At 35.0% G+C, this 16,798-nt stretch overlaps 3 protein-coding genes across 3 annotated transcripts; all 3 read left to right on the top strand.

Moving 5' to 3' along the window:
• The first annotated feature begins 453 nt into the window (after nucleotides 1-453).
• LOC121236033 (50S ribosomal protein L5, chloroplastic) lies at nucleotides 454-2,755 on the top strand. The gene is made up of 3 exons (XM_041132526.1): nucleotides 454-829; nucleotides 1,457-1,657; nucleotides 2,236-2,755. The coding sequence occupies exons 1-3, from the start codon at nucleotides 584-586 to the stop codon at nucleotides 2,575-2,577; spliced, it is 789 nt and encodes a 262-aa protein (XP_040988460.1). The 5' UTR covers nucleotides 454-583; the 3' UTR covers nucleotides 2,578-2,755.
• A 1,343-nt stretch (nucleotides 2,756-4,098) lies between these two features.
• Nucleotides 4,099-9,004, top strand: LOC121238664 (sphingoid long-chain bases kinase 2, mitochondrial). Its single transcript, XM_041135639.1, has 13 exons — nucleotides 4,099-4,402; nucleotides 4,563-4,639; nucleotides 5,330-5,383; nucleotides 5,486-5,545; nucleotides 5,934-6,008; nucleotides 6,132-6,178; nucleotides 6,283-6,323; nucleotides 6,475-6,559; nucleotides 6,645-6,759; nucleotides 6,887-7,009; nucleotides 7,122-7,222; nucleotides 8,456-8,700; nucleotides 8,857-9,004. Exons 1-12 carry the CDS (start codon nucleotides 4,237-4,239, stop codon nucleotides 8,583-8,585), a joined length of 1,074 nt encoding a protein of 357 aa, XP_040991573.1. The 5' UTR covers nucleotides 4,099-4,236; the 3' UTR covers nucleotides 8,586-8,700; nucleotides 8,857-9,004.
• Nucleotides 9,005-10,759: 1,755 nt separating this feature from the next.
• Nucleotides 10,760-14,426, top strand: LOC121240294. Its single transcript, XM_041137695.1, has 5 exons — nucleotides 10,760-11,203; nucleotides 13,006-13,160; nucleotides 13,317-13,383; nucleotides 13,697-13,748; nucleotides 13,830-14,426. Exons 1-5 carry the CDS (start codon nucleotides 10,849-10,851, stop codon nucleotides 13,921-13,923), a joined length of 723 nt encoding a protein of 240 aa, XP_040993629.1. The 5' UTR covers nucleotides 10,760-10,848; the 3' UTR covers nucleotides 13,924-14,426.
• Nucleotides 14,427-16,798: the final 2,372 nt, after the last annotated feature.

Below are 16,798 nucleotides of genomic sequence, written 5' to 3'. Positions count from 1 at the left end.
AAAAATTATATTCTAACAATATTTTATTCAATTTTTAACTTTTATTTCAACTAATATCATATCATCTCATCTCATGTATGAAAACAAACGAGGCATAAGTAAAAAAAAATATTGGGATCCACTCCTGGGACCCACATATTTTCCTTCATATATTCCTATTTCGCATATTCATATATATCTTAATTCATGTATTGTCATTGTTTAAATATTTATTTAATATTATGTATCCTCTCACACTTATAAAATGAAATCTTGAAGACAATTTTTTCTAAACACACAACAAAAAATTTAAGAAGAATAATATTAAATTCATGAAAAATTAATTTCATATTTTATAATATTTCAATTCTCATGTTACTTCCCTCTAATTTTACAACATTATTATTATTATTATTTATTATCAACAATTTCGGCTTCATATCCCATCCTTATCCTCTTCGGCTCTTTTATTCACTGTAAGCCGAACACGACAACAATCACCCTGCTCTTTCCATTTTTTACAGAAAAACCAAACCACCACTTTTTAAATCTGTTCCGGCCGAAGCTCTCTAACGCAGTCCACGCAGCAGCGAGAAGTCTCAAGATGGCGAGTACTCCTTCCCTATTACGCTCAGCAACGTCGTCGTTTCACGGCCCGTCGCCACTCGTTTCGGTCCCTCTGTCCGTACGAGTCCCTCGCGGAAGCCATGGAATCGGTGTTGTCTCGGTGAGGGCGGCCGTCGGGACTCTGGTGGTGGACGCCGAGAAGGTTCATCGTCTCAAAGCTACTTACCTCGAAAATGTCGTTCCCAAGCTCAAGGAAGAGTTCTCGTACCAGAATATTCACCAGGTAGCTATTTTTTCTCTCTTCTCTGAGATTAATTACCTTGATTAGTTATTTGGTTTTCTGGATTTAATTTGGTGCTGAAGCCGAGCGTTTGGGGTTGGGTTATGATATGTGGGTTTTTTTATTACAGTTTTTTCTTAATTGTATATTTGCGTATTGAATGAAGTATGTTTGTTTGGATGAAAATGGGTTTTGGAGGGGGGGGGGGGGGGGGGGGGGGGGGGGGGGGGGGGGGGGGGGGGGGGGGGGAGCTTTCTTTGGTTACAGAGAAAATGTTGGAGATGATAATAATTCAGTTTTTAAATAAATTCCCATTTATAGATATTTATTTCAATAAGAAGAAGAATAAAAAATTCAACCAATTGGAGTTTGGTTCTATTGTTTGGAGTAGATGAGCTGATCTTTTTATTTTTTCAAAGTCAGAAAGACAAAAGTTCTCATTTCATTTGTTTTCCGTTACTTCCTATCTTATTATCCAAGCCACAACATTATCCTGCGTAAAAAACAGGGTCTTAAAACTTTTGATGATGCATTGATTTTAAGTTTGTACTTTGCGCAATAATTTGTGTTCCTTGAAATTTCAAACGGAGGAGGTAGGGAAATATTTATACTTCAATTTTTACAATGTAGGTTCCAAAGATTGAGAAGATTGTGGTGAATTGTGGTATTGGAGATGCTCAGCAGAATGCGAAGGGTTTGGAAGCGGCAATGAATGACCTGGCGCTCATTACGGGGCAGAGGCCTGTAAAGACACGAGCCAGAGCTTCCATTGCCACCTTCAAGATCAGGGAAGGTCAACCACTTGGGATTGCTGCCACACTCAGAGGAAATGTAAGCATGCTTTTGTTCCTTCAACTGTTGTTCTTATGGGAGGCGGCTGTCTGCTTGGTTGAGGGAGTTGGGGGAAGAGGGAGGGGGGCCGCGGGGGGTAGGAGGAGGTTTTTCATTGTTACTGTGGTTCATTTGTTTGCTCATAATATCTTTTGCTTGGTTTAGATCATACTGACGTTTTGAATGCTCCATATATGATCTTGTAGACATAATTGCCATGATTACTCACTTAAATCTGACATTAGGGTAGAATAAAGAAAAAAATAGTAGAGATATAACTGCTTTGCTCATCAATTCGTATTTGATTTTATTGCAAGAGCCAAGAGGTTTCTGTTCATCCTAATTGATTTTCTTTTAAGATTGTTTCGGCACATCTTCTTTCTTGCATATAATGAAGTACTTGCTGCAAACCACACAAATTCCAATTTAAATGAAACAAAACCTATTTCTTGGTGTAAGTTTAATTATTATCAAGCATTCAATGGCAGATCCTTTCACTTGGCATTCGTCAACTTTCTCATTGACCAAAAGTATAAAGCCTTGTGCAATTTTATTTTATTTTATTTTCATTTTGACAGGTAATGTATTCCTTCCTAGATCGGCTTATCAATTTGGGGCTTCCAAGGACCAGGGATTTTCAGGGAGTAAACCCAAACAGCTTTGACGGACATGGGAATTACGGCATTGGTATTCGTGAACAGAGTGTATTCCCAGAGATCAGGTTTGATGCACTTGGGAAACAAAAGGGCATGGACGTTTGTATCACCACAACAGCTAAAACTGATCAAGAAGCCCAAAGACTTTTGGCTCTTCTGGGGATGCCATTCCGAGAGGGCAGTGGTTCTACAACTTTGGTGCGCAAAAAGAAGCTGAAAGCTCACCATTTTGATTCGAAATCGAAGGGTAGAAGCCGGAGATAAAGTGTTTTTTCTCCTCCTCATTTTCTTCTTAGACCGAAGATTTGTACTTTTTCGCAGTTCTGTTGCATGTTTGCTAGTTGTTCCCTTAATGATGATGTTAAATGGAAAGGATCTGGACGTGTAAATCAGGCGGTTGTACTTGACTACTTGTTTATCTTGCTTGAATGATTTTGGTGTAGTTGTTATCTTAGAAATGTTGGCAGGGCATGCAAATCTCGCTTAAAAAAAAAAAAGAGTAAATCTATAATTTACATGAAAAAATTATTTTTTTTAATAGTAGAGTCGATTTTTTTTTAATTTTTTCCATGAGTAGATGATTTCATATTCCAAAATTGTATTTAATATTACCTGTTAAGATTCACTCTTTAAGCAAGTTTAGCAATTACTTTCGAGCAATGTTAGATATAATCTTAAGTTGTAATTCTTACGGACTCACTTTGAAAAAATTGGGATCATCATTAAAATAATAATTTTTTCATGTGGGCTTTAGATTAATCTATTATTTTCAAAATGAGTGTACGGACTTGTACATTTTAAAATTATAAATATCATTTTTCTTAAAGAATATGATAGGAGGACACCGAAAATGGTGCACCCCATTTTGACCAATACTCTGTTTTTTTTTTTTTTAACTTAATTGAATACTCTGTGTTTTTTTTTTTAACTTAATTGTTAAAAGAAGAGAATATTAGTAAATTTGTATTTTTTTTTAATTTTTTTAATTTTTTAAAAGATATTTCAAAAATGTTTGAAAAGAAAAAAAAAAAATTGCATTTGCACTGGCGGTATAATGCATGGGCACTATTCTCGCTCCCCTAGCGTTGTTCTTTCTCTTATCTCTAAGCCTAATAGTAAGTGATCAACATTGGAAATTCAGCCTCTGGAAAATGAATAATGATTCCCACGCGATATATTTTATAATATGTTTTATAATATATATTTTAAAATAAAGATAGTTTTATAAAGTGTTATTATTTTTATAAGTTATTTTATAAAAAATATCATTCATTTAAAATATAGTTATGTAAAATGTAGTGAAAAGTAATATGTATTTAACATTTTTTTGAAAATTACCTATCCAAAATTGAAAAAGAAAACAAAATTCAATCATATTTGTTAATATCACGTCAGGTCAATAAATGAGTTAAAAATAATAAAAATTAGGGTATGTTTGGACAGACAGAAATCTTAAAATTTTTCATAATTTTATTTTTAAATATCACTCAAATAAAAAATAATTTTCAATTTCAAATTTTTAATTTTTTTATCTAATTATCGAATCATTTTTTAAACATAAAAATCAATACAGTTTTTACAAATTTTAAAATAAAAATAATATTAAAAAATAATTTTTAAATAATTTTTTTACCTTTATAATATTTAATTAACATTTTCCAAAACACATCTTCGAAAATTCAATAAAACTTCTTCACACAATTCTTAAGATAAAGTAAAGTCTCCCTTTTTTTTTTTTTTGGGTTATGTAAAGATAGATCCGAAGGGGGGAGGGGGAAAAGCGGGGTTATGTCGTGACAACGAATGTTAAAGCGGAGCTAACAAGGTTAGGCCGCATCAACGACATTTTAATCATTCAAGCAACGACAATTCAGAGATTAATAACCCAAAAGAGAGCTGCGTGACAAAAACAAAACGAAAACGATGCCCAGTTTCTGCTATCAGATAGCATTCGGAAGAGTGGGACTTGCAATGGCTAAACCCTCCGTTTTCAGAGTCGACCTACAACCCACGGCACCTCATCTCTCCACCGATGCGCCCTCCTCCACTTCTCCCCGCCGCGACATCGTTTTCGTCGTCAACCCTCGAGGTCTCTCTCTCTCTCTCTCTCTCTCTCTCTCTCTCTCTCTCTCTCTCTCTATTGCTTTGTTTTCTCCAAAGAATTGGCATTGGATCGTTGACCCCATTTTCTTTTCGTCGAGATTTTAAATTTGAAGAGCGTTGTGGGTCCTTAACATAAAGCTTCGCAGGTGCAAATGGTAGAACGGGAAAGGAATGGAAGAAATTACTTCCATATCTAAGGTCCCGCCTCGGTAGAGACTGCAATGTGAATTTTCTCTCTCTTTGATTTTTTTTTCGTTGACAGGAGTTATAGAGATGTATATACATATTCAAATACGTGCACACATATCAAGCTTGTTCGATTATGTATTGCATAATATATTGTGGGTTGGGTTGCGCTTATTCTCATAAACTGTAATTTAGAATTTACCATTTGGTACACTATGAATATGAGCGCTATTCTGGGGTAACTCACTATGAGATGAATTTCCCATTTATGTAGTTTTATTTGGGATTGGATGATAATGGTCGCTTTGTACTTGATGAGCTTCATTTTTTGTATTTTAGATGAAAGCAATTATATCTTATTTCTATATCTATCCTGATATTAAGTCATGTTAATAAATATTTTATTCTTTTTCGTGTCATATACAGACAAGTGAAAAGTATTTCCTTATATTCACAAATAATTTTACCATATCGGAGTGATTTTAGGCACTAGAAGGATATTGAATTTGTTGATTTTGTAGAGTCCCAATGTAGCTTTTTATCTATAAAGTTTATGGCGAACTCATTTTTTCTTTACCTCGAAAAATTTAATAAGGAGGGTATTGACGGTATCAATATCTATCTGGTCTGTCAGGGGATATGCTACATCTGTTGCATTTTTTTACAAATACTTTGTTTGGCTTGATATTTGCGTTATTTTGTGAAGAGCTTTCTGTATTTTGGCCAGATATGTGAATCCATGACTTCGGGTCCTTCTCATGCAGTAGACATAACGAGGGAGGTAGGTGCTGGAGGCTGTGACATTAAGACCTAAACATTTTAGGGTCTGTACTGAAGGATTGGTCTTGATTAATTCTTCTATTGTCAATCTACTTGTATGCAGGCCATACAGGATGGTGCCGATGCTGTGATTGCAGTAGGAGGTGACGGAACTCTCCATGAGGTTTTCCACATTACATCTACTGAAAACTTATTTATTCATGAACCTTTCTGCATAATTTCTTTATGCAGTACTCGTGGCTTCTACTGGATAGATATCTTACTTGGCATTTGCTTATAAACAACTTGCTACGATTAATGAATTTAATAAAGAGATGCGAATTTGCTCATAGAGTATTTCCTTTGTACTATCAAACGCTTTGGTTGGATATGGACCAATATAAGTTTGTTGCAAAGCTAATTTGAAAAATTTTCTACTGAAATTGTGGATGATAAAAGAGTTGATATGATGCAATTTTAAGATTGGTAATTTGGGATATTATAATTCTTCATAGTAGATGATGTATTTGGTAAATAGAATACCACCGAACGCTTTGGTTTGCAATAAGCAGGTTGTTAATGGCTTCTTCTGGGATGGAAAACCTATTGCTAATCATGGAGAGCTAGCTCGCTCAACTGCACTTGGTGTAAGTGCCTTTCGCTCATCTTAACTGCAAAATTCACTCAACAGTAACATGTTAGTGTGGTTTTTGTACTGGTTCACATGGACTTTTCAAGAGGAGATATAATTCTATTGTGCATTTGTACAGATCATACCCTTAGGGACTGGATCCGACTTTGCCAGAACATTTGGCTGGTCAGTTCACGTTACTCTTTGCCATTTCTCTCGACTCCGTGTTCCATCTAAAGGTATTTGTTCAAGATCATTGATTATGATATCTATTTTCATTCATTGTTCAGGAAAAATGATCCTCATGAAGCCATTGAGCGCATAGCTAAAGGTGCCTTTAAGTTTTTCTTTGATTCTTCATTACTTCCGTTATGCTTGTGTTGTCCCAAGACTTGAGGAGCTTCATTAGCTGACCGTTCCTCCATGCTTTTTAACTTTGCCATTTATGCCTTGCTAAGTAAAGGGGGTTTTTTTTTTTTCAGGACTGAGATCAAGGATAGATATTGGGGTTATCAGTACAGAAAGTGGAGAATTACATTACTTTATAAATGTTGCCGACATTCATTTGTAAGGCTAATTTTATAGTTTTCAGATTAGTGTCTATGCATGCTGATATTGAATATCTCATTACTCTGAGTTGTAAATTTTTCAGGAGTGCAAAAGCAGGTTTTTATGCCTCTAGATATAAGAGATATGGAAATTTATGCTATGTTCTTGGTGCCTTGCAAGCCTTTATGGGGCACCATAACAAAGACTTGAGAATCAGGGTCAGTGCAGCCAAATTTTGTCTAGTGTAGCATTTTTATATTCCTTTTTTCACTTTATTCTTGCCATCATGTAGTTCCACAGTATTATTATTAGTACTAAAATTTTCTTTGTATGCTGTGATTATAGGTCAATGAGGGTGAGTGGGAAGTATGTTCTCAAGTGACGGCCCTTTGCATAGGAAACGCTAAATATTTTGGAGGTGGCATGAAGATTACACCAAATGCTGACCCTTGCAGTGGAAGTTTAGAGGTAGAGCAGTTTTTATGTGAATCTGATCCTTAACTGATTAACATTTGTTTTGAATAATCTAAATTAGGTGCTTTGCTGGTAACTTTGAATTTTCCAAAAATTTTCTATTCAGGTTGTGATCCTCCAGGACTTCAAGTGGTACGACTTTATCTTTAAACTACACAAGCTTTACTGGGGAACCCATTTATTGGTGAAAAATGTATCTTCAAGAAGGTATATTCTCTCTTTGTAAGTGACAGGTTATACCGTTATTTTCTGTTGTCTCGTATGCTCAATATTTGGTTGGGTTATGCCTATTTCATTATTAATAAAATATCTTCTTACTTATAAAAAATATATATCTCAATATTTGCACCTTTTGTCCCCTGATATGTAGCTATGATTGAGAATCTGGCTAATAAAGTTACAAATAAAATATCTTCTTACTTATAAAAAATATATATCTCAATATTTGCACCTTTTGTCCCCTGATATTTAGCTATAATTGAGAATCTGGCTAATAAAGTTACAAATAAACTTGATAATCTTGATGTGAGGGTACTTGATCAATTTACTTTCATCTCCCATGCAACATGACTTAAGTTTGTTGCGACTTCCTGCTATTGACTAAACTAACGTGTAAATACACAATTTTATATTGTATTTCTGTTGGGTGGGGTGGTGTTCACCTAGTCTTAATATAAGCTGGTCTTAGCTACTCTGCTTCTTACTTGGAACCCCCAACAGCTTGTAATTTGAATTTCTTGACACATTTCATCTGGAGGATGTATCTCTGTAACCATAGCCTTTGGGGTGGCCTGCTTTTTCTGAGGCATGCCATCCATGCTGGTGGTCTTATTTAGCTCACTTGGGTTTGTAGTTGATATTCATTACAGCCGTTAGGAGGTGTTTGACTTGGTATGTGTGCCATTCATTGGTGGAGGGGGGTAGGTTGAGGAGTGGCAGTTGCTCCCTTCCCTCCACGGAGATTCCTTTTTTTGCCCTCCCCAAATTTGCAAAGATTACTTTTTTTAAATGAGATTACCTTTCAAGAATAACTTATCAAAAAAAAAAAAAAAGATTACCTTTCAGAATACTTCGATCTCAAAGAACCAAAACGAGGCTATCTCCCAAGAATGAAACATACTTTGGTACATTTTTACAAACTAAGAGAAGGGTAAGTTAAGATGTACAGGTTGATTGTAATATATATTGTCATCACATCACAACTGCTCATGCCAAAACGATCCCTTATTCCAGGTGAACTCATTGAAAAGAGCAGTCTAACGGCATCACAGAATGAATGAAAATTTCACTTCTTTAATGTTTTACCAATCGATAAAAGTTTATTCAGTTATAAATTTATTTTTTCTTTTGCTGAACTACAAAATGTTTTACAAATTAAAATTATATTTATTCTTAGCTACTTTTCAATTTTGTTCATTCTTAAGTGAAGTGGTATTGCAGTGTGTATTCAATTGAAGTGGAGGACCTCTCAGGCAGTGGCAGCATATACATTCAATCTGATGGGGAACATTTAGGGTTTCTTCCAAGGAAGGTTTGTGTTTTACCTGCTGCAATTGAGTTGATATGCTGATACCAGCACTAGAGCACGTCCGAGTAATGCAGGAGAATACCCATCTACATGAAGTGATTTACTTTCCCCAAATGGTCTTTAGATTCCTTCATCCTTATATGTATCAAAGGGAAAGCAAGATGCCAGAAACTAACAACCCAACCAAAGTGAAGTTTTAATCTCTTAGAGAAGTAAATCCGAGATTTTTTTTATTATTTTATTTTTCTTTCTGTTACCAAGGAAATAAGGAAATTTTTCTGTTTAATTTGTGCTTGGCGGACCATTTCTTTCGAAAGGTTTGGGACTGTTTTTTTGAACGGTAACAAATTCTTTTAATGTGCCCGAGACAGTCAAAACCCTGTATTGCTGGGCATAAATTGCAATTCATTTTTTTTATATATATTTTTCGGGAAAAAAAAAGATATTATTGCTTTAGAATATATGTGTGATGGCGCATCAGCAAATATTGAACACCCATCATTCATGGATGTTATGTTTTCTTTTAAGATCTTTGCATAGGCAATTCATGGATCTCATGCTTAGGTTAGTTTCTTTCTTTCTTTCTATACATCGACATCAACTTGTTTTAACCTATTGAAGCTTTAAGAAATACTCCCGTCATAAAGAGATTATACAAAAATAATTTTATAAACTAATGTAACTTCATGTGGATCGTTACATTGTAAAGTTATTTTTATTGTAAAATAGACCTGATAGATCACATGAAATCACATCAGTTTGTGTGATTATTTTTGTGTAATTCATTTGTGGTTATAGCACTCCTCTAAAAGTTTTTACCTACTAGTGCTCGCATATGTCCTTTTCCAACTTGAATTTGGATAGATCTACGTATCAAGCTGAAAGCTTCCATTTCTTTAGAGTCTTTGTTAATATACTAATCCTGGGGTATATAGGTAATCAAACATGCTTCCATTTCGAATAGAGAAAACCTTCCCGCAGGCATAACCTTTCTCTCCTAAAAAGGGGCATCAAATGGGAATGTGCCATGTAGACACTCTATTTTCAAACCTTGTGGTCGCATTACAGAGAAACTCTCCTTTTTCCATCTCCCTCCCCCCCCTCTCTCTCTCTCTCTCTCTCCTATTTCTCTCTCTCAAGAACCACTCCCTCCCTCGAGCCCTAGCCCCACCCACTCTTGAGTTGTGTTTCCTCTCTCTTCTTGTCATGGTTGAGGAGACAAATGTGAAAATGATTCACATCAGTGTGACATATAGACTAGCCATCAAATCCACTCCTATCTAGACCAACATCTTCATTGTTTACCTGAAAATCACATGAACTGAATTTTCAAAATTACTCAAAACAAGAGGTTCAGAATCATGAAACAAGAATCTGAATCTGAGAACAAGAATTTAGTGGACAATAAGCAAACCATGTGCGATGGGTTGGAGAGGTTCAACGGGCTGTGACGGGCTAGGGAGGTTTGCTGGGCTATGACGGACTGGGGAGGTGCGGCGGAGTGCAACGGATTTCACTAAAGTGAATATGTTCTCTGTTTTTCTAACGTATTTAATTTTGCTATCCCTTGTAACATGGTTCATGGGATTTAGATGTGGATTGCTGACGTGTCCATTTGTTATTTATTGTCGTTGAAGGACTGAGAACAGCGTAACCATCCAAAAGAGGGTATGTTTCGAATAACCACATCCTATTGTATTGATCTGCAATGTTCATAGTGACTAAAGGTGGTCGAAGATCAAGAAATGAGTTATTTATTAGCTAAACATCCTTCTTATGACTAGGTCCAATATCAAAATAATAATAAACAATTTAATTTTTTCAAATTTTAAAATAATAATAATATTAAAAATAATATTCTAATAATATTTTATTTAATTTTTAACTTTTATCTAAAACTATCTCATTTTATCTTACTACCCAAACGGAACCTAAGAATGAAAAAAAAAGAGTTTGGCAAGAAATTACTTTTGGGTTTCTATGGCTGCATTATTTGAGGCCTAGAGATCTTTAAAAGAAGGATAATGATATACTTACTACTTATTTATATTTACTGTGCTCTTTATTTTTCTAATTTTTTTTTTACTTAATAGTTAAGAAAACTATTAATAATTAATGTTGTATATTTTTTAACTTTTTATTAATAATTAAGGATGCTAAAAATATACTTAAAAAAATAAAAATTTTAAATACACCGTGACTAAACGGGTGGCAGAGGTACTAATTATCCTTAGAAGAAACCGCGGCAGAGATTCCAACTCCCAATTCCATCTTTCAACTACCACACCTCTCTCTCTTTCTCAACATGACAACTGTTCTTTCCTTTGCTTCCATCACTCCACACCTCAACTCCCAACGCCGTTGTATCGTTTTCCGCCCAAACTACTGTCCCAAAACATACAGATTCCGATGCAATGGAGAGAACCCAACGAGCAATTCTTCAACTAGTAAAGAATCTGAACCCGAGAATGCGTTGCTCAAGGTTGCTTGGTATGGCTCCGAACTCTTGGGAATTGCTGCTTCGTTTTTCCGTTCCCCATCAAACGTTGAAGCTCCTGAAAGAGTTCTTGAGCTTGCTGGAGATGGGTTGGGAGTGGTTGATCGTGCCCAAGTCGTGGAGACTATCAAAGACGACTTTGAAAGATCATACTTCGTCACAGGTTAGAGAAACCCCATTTAATATCTGCTCAAACTTTCTCCTTTATACCATACCTTGATTTTCATTTGGTGTTGCCCCAAGGTAATCCCAGATACACCTTTCTCTTTGTTGCTTTCTTGTTTTCCAATACAGTTGCAGATTTATTCCGTCCAATTTGATATTTTTCATTTTTTCTTTCCCTCTACCTTTTTATCTGTTGTTGGATGCTTATTCAATTGCTACGGTAGTAATAGTGAGGGAACTATGTTGTAACCACATACCACTTGATAGCCCCTAAATTTGAGCATCCTCAATATATTAGCTAAAGTTAAAAGATATTTTTTATGAATGTAAAAGAAATTTAACTTTTGACTATTCTATTTACATAAATCTCTATATTAGAATAACTATTTTTTCATTATATAACAATAAAATAATATAAGATGAATTTGATTTTAGTTATTCACATCAAACTCTACATTAGATTATCTATTTATTCATTATATAGTAATGAATAACTAATAATTTCAAAAATATTTAATTTATTTAATTTTATCATATTTTACTATTCTACCTATTATATATTAATTAATAATCATATTCTAATTAAATTAATATATCACTAACTCAAATTAATATATCAATTGTGATAAAATATGTGATAGAAAGAAATGGAGAGAGAAATAATTGAATTTAGCTAATCTATTATGAGAATATTTTACTCTCTAATAGCTAAATACTCAATGAATTTAACTTTTAACTAATCCATTGAAGATGCTCTAAAGCACCGACTTTTAGTATGTACCAAAGTACCATTTTCCCTAGAGGGAACGTTAAAAGATGCTAGAAGAAAGACTTTGGGATTTTTTATTTTTTTTTTTATTTTTTTATTTTTTTCCTGGTGGGAGGAGGCTGACAATTGGGCTTTCAATACATAATTTGGGAGTTGAGAGGCTGTGGTAATTCTTGAGGAATAATCACATATTGTCTGTGGACAAGGTCTTGGACATATTTATAAGAAATGAGCATTCCTCTATTAAATTACCGGTTTTATGCGATGAGTTAGGCCTATAAATTTCTTCAGGAATTTCCTTTTCTTCCCTGATGTGCTTACATTACCGAGCTTTTCCTAGAATTGCTAGCTATTTCATTTCTGAGACATCAAGATCTTTCAATTCTAGTTCAGGTAAAATCCTGATCGTAGGAACTTGAAGCATAATACACTTTGCTTTAATAATCATTTCTAAAGTAAAGAATTCTAGTGGCAAATGTTCTTGAAATGCGTAGAAAATGTCACCGCAAGTGTCAAAAGAATTAGAGAATCTTGGCAATTTGAAATAGAATAATTTCTGAGAGCCTTTCTTAGTTAGTTGGTCACAATCCAAGAGCTACTTTCACCATATTATCTAGTTAAGAATTCAAATGACATGGAAACTTTCAAATGATTGGGTGGAGAAGCATGATTAACACCAACAAATATGTCAATCCAACAATTGTATGATATATGCTTGGGTACAAAACACGGCAGCAAAGGCACAAATAGTAGTCTTTCTGCACAATAAGAGTAGAAATTAAAGGTAGCCTTGTTATTTGCATCATTATGAACTTCAATTAAGAGTTATGCTCCTATTAATTATTCTAACTCAGTATGCAAGCCTGTTTACTTCATTAAATGTATGAACATAAACTGTCAATTAAGTGTGGATTATATGGATTGATGTGGTGCCACATGCAACTGGATCAAATTTAGATCCAAACATTGTATGGTCTGTGAATCCATTTTCTGTTGGCCTCACTGAGGATTCCCCCTTTCCAAATGATCAGGGAACCTTACACTTGATGCTTATGTAGAGGATTGCGAATTTGCGGATCCAGCAGGTTCCTTTAAAGGGCTTCGCCGTTTCAAAAGGAATTGTACAAATTTTGGATCCCTTATAGAGAAGTCAAATATGAAGCTTATGAAGTGGGAAGATTTTGAGGTGAGCTTGTTGTGTAGATTCATCATCTCTTTTATCGTTTGTTGTTTCCTGATTAGCCACCTCAGTCTTGGGACTTGGCATTCCCATCTACACCTCCATAGACTGCATAACCAGAATCAACATATTTCTATCATGATGTTTCTATTGTAATTATAGGATAAGGGAATAGGGCATTGGCGATTCAGCTGTATCCTGTCATTTCCTTGGAAGCCTATTCTTTCTGGTACGTATAATGCTCTTTTGCATCACACTGCTTCAGGCTAGTGAACTCATTGGTCCTCTTGGGACTACAGTTTCAGTTTCTTCTATCAAAGACATCATTGCATTCACAAAAGTACGGAAAAAAAAAAAATTCCTTTTCCTTCCCCCCACAGCAATTACAAATCTAGTGAATGTGAGGGGGGTTCTAGTCGAGTCTCTGATTTTGATCTGCAACCCTGCTTGTTTTGAACCAAACAAAGCTAAAGTAAGTTAAAACAAGCCTGTTACATTGATTTGAGCCTCTGAATCTAACTATTTTAAACCATATGTTGCAGCAACCGGATATACCGAGTATTACTTTGATGCACAATCTGGAAAAGTATGCAGGTAAAGTTTCTCAATCTAAAGCATTCCTTTCTTTACAACATTATTATTTTACCATATTGATCTCATTTATAAATTTTTTAGGCACGTGGAGCACTGGAATGTTCCCAAGATGACTTTACTTAAGCAAATTTTGAGGCCTAGCCGGGGGTTATGGCGTAAAAGAATAGGTGCTTAAGTTAACCTGGTGCTTGAGGTATGTATAGAGTGATCAGATGAACCTTATGGTTGATCAGGTTTCGATGAGAGATACACTCCTAAGTAGTAATTAAATCATGATATATGATAGAAAAAGGTTGGGTCCATGACATCTCTCCACTTTTAGTGGGATCAGCTATTGTGATGAAGAATCCTTTCAATACATGATTCAAGCCTCCGTTGTGGTCTGATCGGCCATACTCCGAAAATGGTGATTCATCTGCTGTTCTCACTTTCCTCGCAAACATGATCAGTGTTGGAGAGCTTATCTTGGAAGCATTAATTCAGCTAGAATTTATAGGGAAGAATTTATTTAGTTTTGGTCTTTTTTTTTGCTTTTGGCATATTAGTGAAGTTTAATGTGCAAGCTTTAGCGAATATCCCAACATTCCATCTCTCTATTTACTGCCGGATTATCACTAGTGAATAGGATTTTCTGGAAGCATACAATCCATGAGTGCCAAGTTTTATCGAAATAATCAATCAACTTTTTCAAGTTTCAAATAAAAATTATATTAAGAAATTATATTCTAACAATATTTTAACTTTATAATATTTTTATTTAACTCTCTCTTCTTTCCTAAAATTCAATAAAACAAACTCAAATCATTTCACTACTATTTACTAACTATTTATAATTATTTATAAAATTCTCATCTCATCTAATTCTCCAAGCATCCCCGACTTCCAATTTTCATAGTTAGATTTTTTAATCCCTCTTTTATTTCTATATATTTTGTCATATATAAATTTTGTAAACTTAGGTAAGCCTAAACTTCCAAACACCCCCCCCCCCCCCCCCCCCCCCCAAAAAAAAAAAAAAAAGACATCATGATATAATATTTTTTTATATCAAAATCAGTTTTATTGAAATCAACCTTACACAGGTTTATCAGTCTAAAGGACTTGAGAAATAACATCAGGGAATGACCCCTCCAGATACTAATATCATTCACATCCCAAGTATATTTAGCTAGCCTATGTGCTACTTCATTTCCCATTCTCCCAACATGTTGAACTTTGCAGCTTCTGAACCTCTACACCAACTCTTGAGTGTCTTTGATAATGTTACCCAGCATGGACATTGGATCTTCCGCACCTAGAAGCTCTTGCACCATTAGCAGTGAATCACTCTCCAAAATAAGATCGCTTATTCCCAAATGAACACTCAGTTGTAAACCCCTGAACATAGCTAGCATTTCAATCTCTGTGGGATCATTAACCTCAAGCTCATTCTTACTTGCTGCCATGAGCACTTCCCATTGATTATCTAGGAGAATTATTCTCACTCTTGCACTGTGTTGATAAAAAAAACATAGCACCATCTACATTTAGTTTCATAACTATTTGTGGGGATTTTCTAGTGACAACAATATTTATTCATCTTCAGTGGCCTACATTTGAGCTCTTTATAGGCCTTCTGCACAGCGAGGGCATGGCCAATCCTTGGTTAGGCATCAAGCTTTTATTTTCATTTACCATTTGATTTCTTCTATACCAACAACTCCATGAAATTAGAAAGAAAAGTTCCACATCCTCCTTGCTGCCTTTTACACCGACCTGTCTAGCAATATCCATAAAATCTAGATGAGTATCAATTTTCTGCAAGTTAGGTAAATGTTTCTCTAACTCTCTTTCAATGTAGGACAGTAATAGAGAGCATGTGCAATATCCTCCACCTCACCCTTACAAAAATGGCAATTGTCTTCCGTCAACATCTTCCTCCGCTTTAGGTTGTGTTTAGTTGGCAGCCCATCTTTATAAGCTCTCCAAGAAAAGGCTTTCACCTTATGGAAAAAGCTAGTTTGCCCACTCTACTTGACCGTTCGGGAATTTTTTATTTATTTATTTTTACTTAATATCAAGGAAGTGATTTTAAGTGTATTGGTGTATTTTTTTATTTTTTAAAAATATTTAAATATATTAAAAAAATGTGAATAGAAAAATGAAAAAAAAAATTGCGAAAAGCAACTATCGATCAATTAGAGCGGCTACTTTGGGCAGCAGAGTAGCCCTACTTTTCACCTTATGTGGGAGTTGCATATTCCAAATCACTTTCCATATGCGCTTTTGCCTCACAACATTAGAATTCTCCCCTTCTAATCTTCCATTCTCTATTTCTCTGAATAGTCTATAAGCATTTTTTACAGAAACTTTCCATCCTTTTTTGGTGCCTATATTTGAATGTCTTCTAGTTCTCTTGGGCTTATAATAGTTTTCGAAGCCTCAGTTGTAGCTGATGGAGGTAGTAGATTCCATACTTTGTCCACATCCCACCACTTTGCTTTAAGCTCTTGACCCCATGTATCAAGTAATCACTTCATATATTTATCGATTTTCTAGATCCCACTCTTCACCTACAACTAAGAGCTAACTCTTTCATTTCCTCCCAATTACCCCTCCAAACATAAGAGGGATTGTGACAGCCTTGAATCTAAAAAGCTCACATTAGGAAAGTATTTGGTTTTACAGATTTTGTGAAGTAGAGTAGATTTATCTTGCATGATTCTCCTTTCCTGCTTAGCTAACAGAGCCTCATCAAAAGTTTTTGAGGTCTTTGAACCCCATCTCTCTAGCTTGTTTAGGCTCACACATCTTCTTTCAACTTACCTAGTGGATATTGTGTTCATCCTATTTCTGGCCCCACCAGAATTCCATCATTTGCTCCGACTCATTACAAAGGCTTCCATGCAGCTTAGAACAACACATGGAATAAGAAGCTATAGAAAGAGCAACTCCTTTAAGTAAAACCTCTCTTCCTCCTTGTGACAAAAGCCTCTCCTTCCAACTTTGGTACTTCTGCCATACCTTATGTGTGATATTCTGTATTTACGTGTATTTTGACTAAATAATTA

The sequence above is a fragment of the Juglans microcarpa x Juglans regia genome, chromosome 1D, assembly GCF_004785595.1.
Source record: "Juglans microcarpa x Juglans regia isolate MS1-56 chromosome 1D, Jm3101_v1.0, whole genome shotgun sequence".
NCBI lineage: Eukaryota > Viridiplantae > Streptophyta > Magnoliopsida > Fagales > Juglandaceae > Juglans > Juglans microcarpa x Juglans regia.
The sequence above is the reverse complement of the archived record's forward strand: the minus strand, read 5'-3'. Positions and strand labels throughout refer to the sequence as shown.

Excerpts from the sequence above, each read along its gene's own strand:
- LOC121238664 (XM_041135639.1), top strand. The coding sequence starts at position 4,237 with ATGCCCAGTTTCTGCTATCAGATAGCATTCGGAAGAGTGGGACTTGCA. Across the intron at positions 4,403-4,562 it reads TTTCGTCGTCAACCCTCGAG|GTGCAAATGGTAGAACGGGA; the intron begins GTCTCTCTCTCT and ends AAAGCTTCGCAG. Across the intron at positions 7,010-7,121 it reads CTTGCAGTGGAAGTTTAGAG|GTTGTGATCCTCCAGGACTT; the intron begins GTAGAGCAGTTT and ends TTTTCTATTCAG.
- LOC121236033 (XM_041132526.1), top strand. The coding sequence starts at position 584 with ATGGCGAGTACTCCTTCCCTATTACGCTCAGCAACGTCGTCGTTTCAC. Across the intron at positions 830-1,456 it reads CGTACCAGAATATTCACCAG|GTTCCAAAGATTGAGAAGAT; the intron begins GTAGCTATTTTT and ends TTTACAATGTAG. Across the intron at positions 1,658-2,235 it reads CTGCCACACTCAGAGGAAAT|GTAATGTATTCCTTCCTAGA; the intron begins GTAAGCATGCTT and ends TCATTTTGACAG.
- LOC121240294 (XM_041137695.1), top strand. The coding sequence starts at position 10,849 with ATGACAACTGTTCTTTCCTTTGCTTCCATCACTCCACACCTCAACTCC. Across the intron at positions 13,161-13,316 it reads TGAAGTGGGAAGATTTTGAG|GATAAGGGAATAGGGCATTG; the intron begins GTGAGCTTGTTG and ends TTGTAATTATAG. Across the intron at positions 13,384-13,696 it reads TTGGAAGCCTATTCTTTCTG|CAACCGGATATACCGAGTAT; the intron begins GTACGTATAATG and ends CATATGTTGCAG.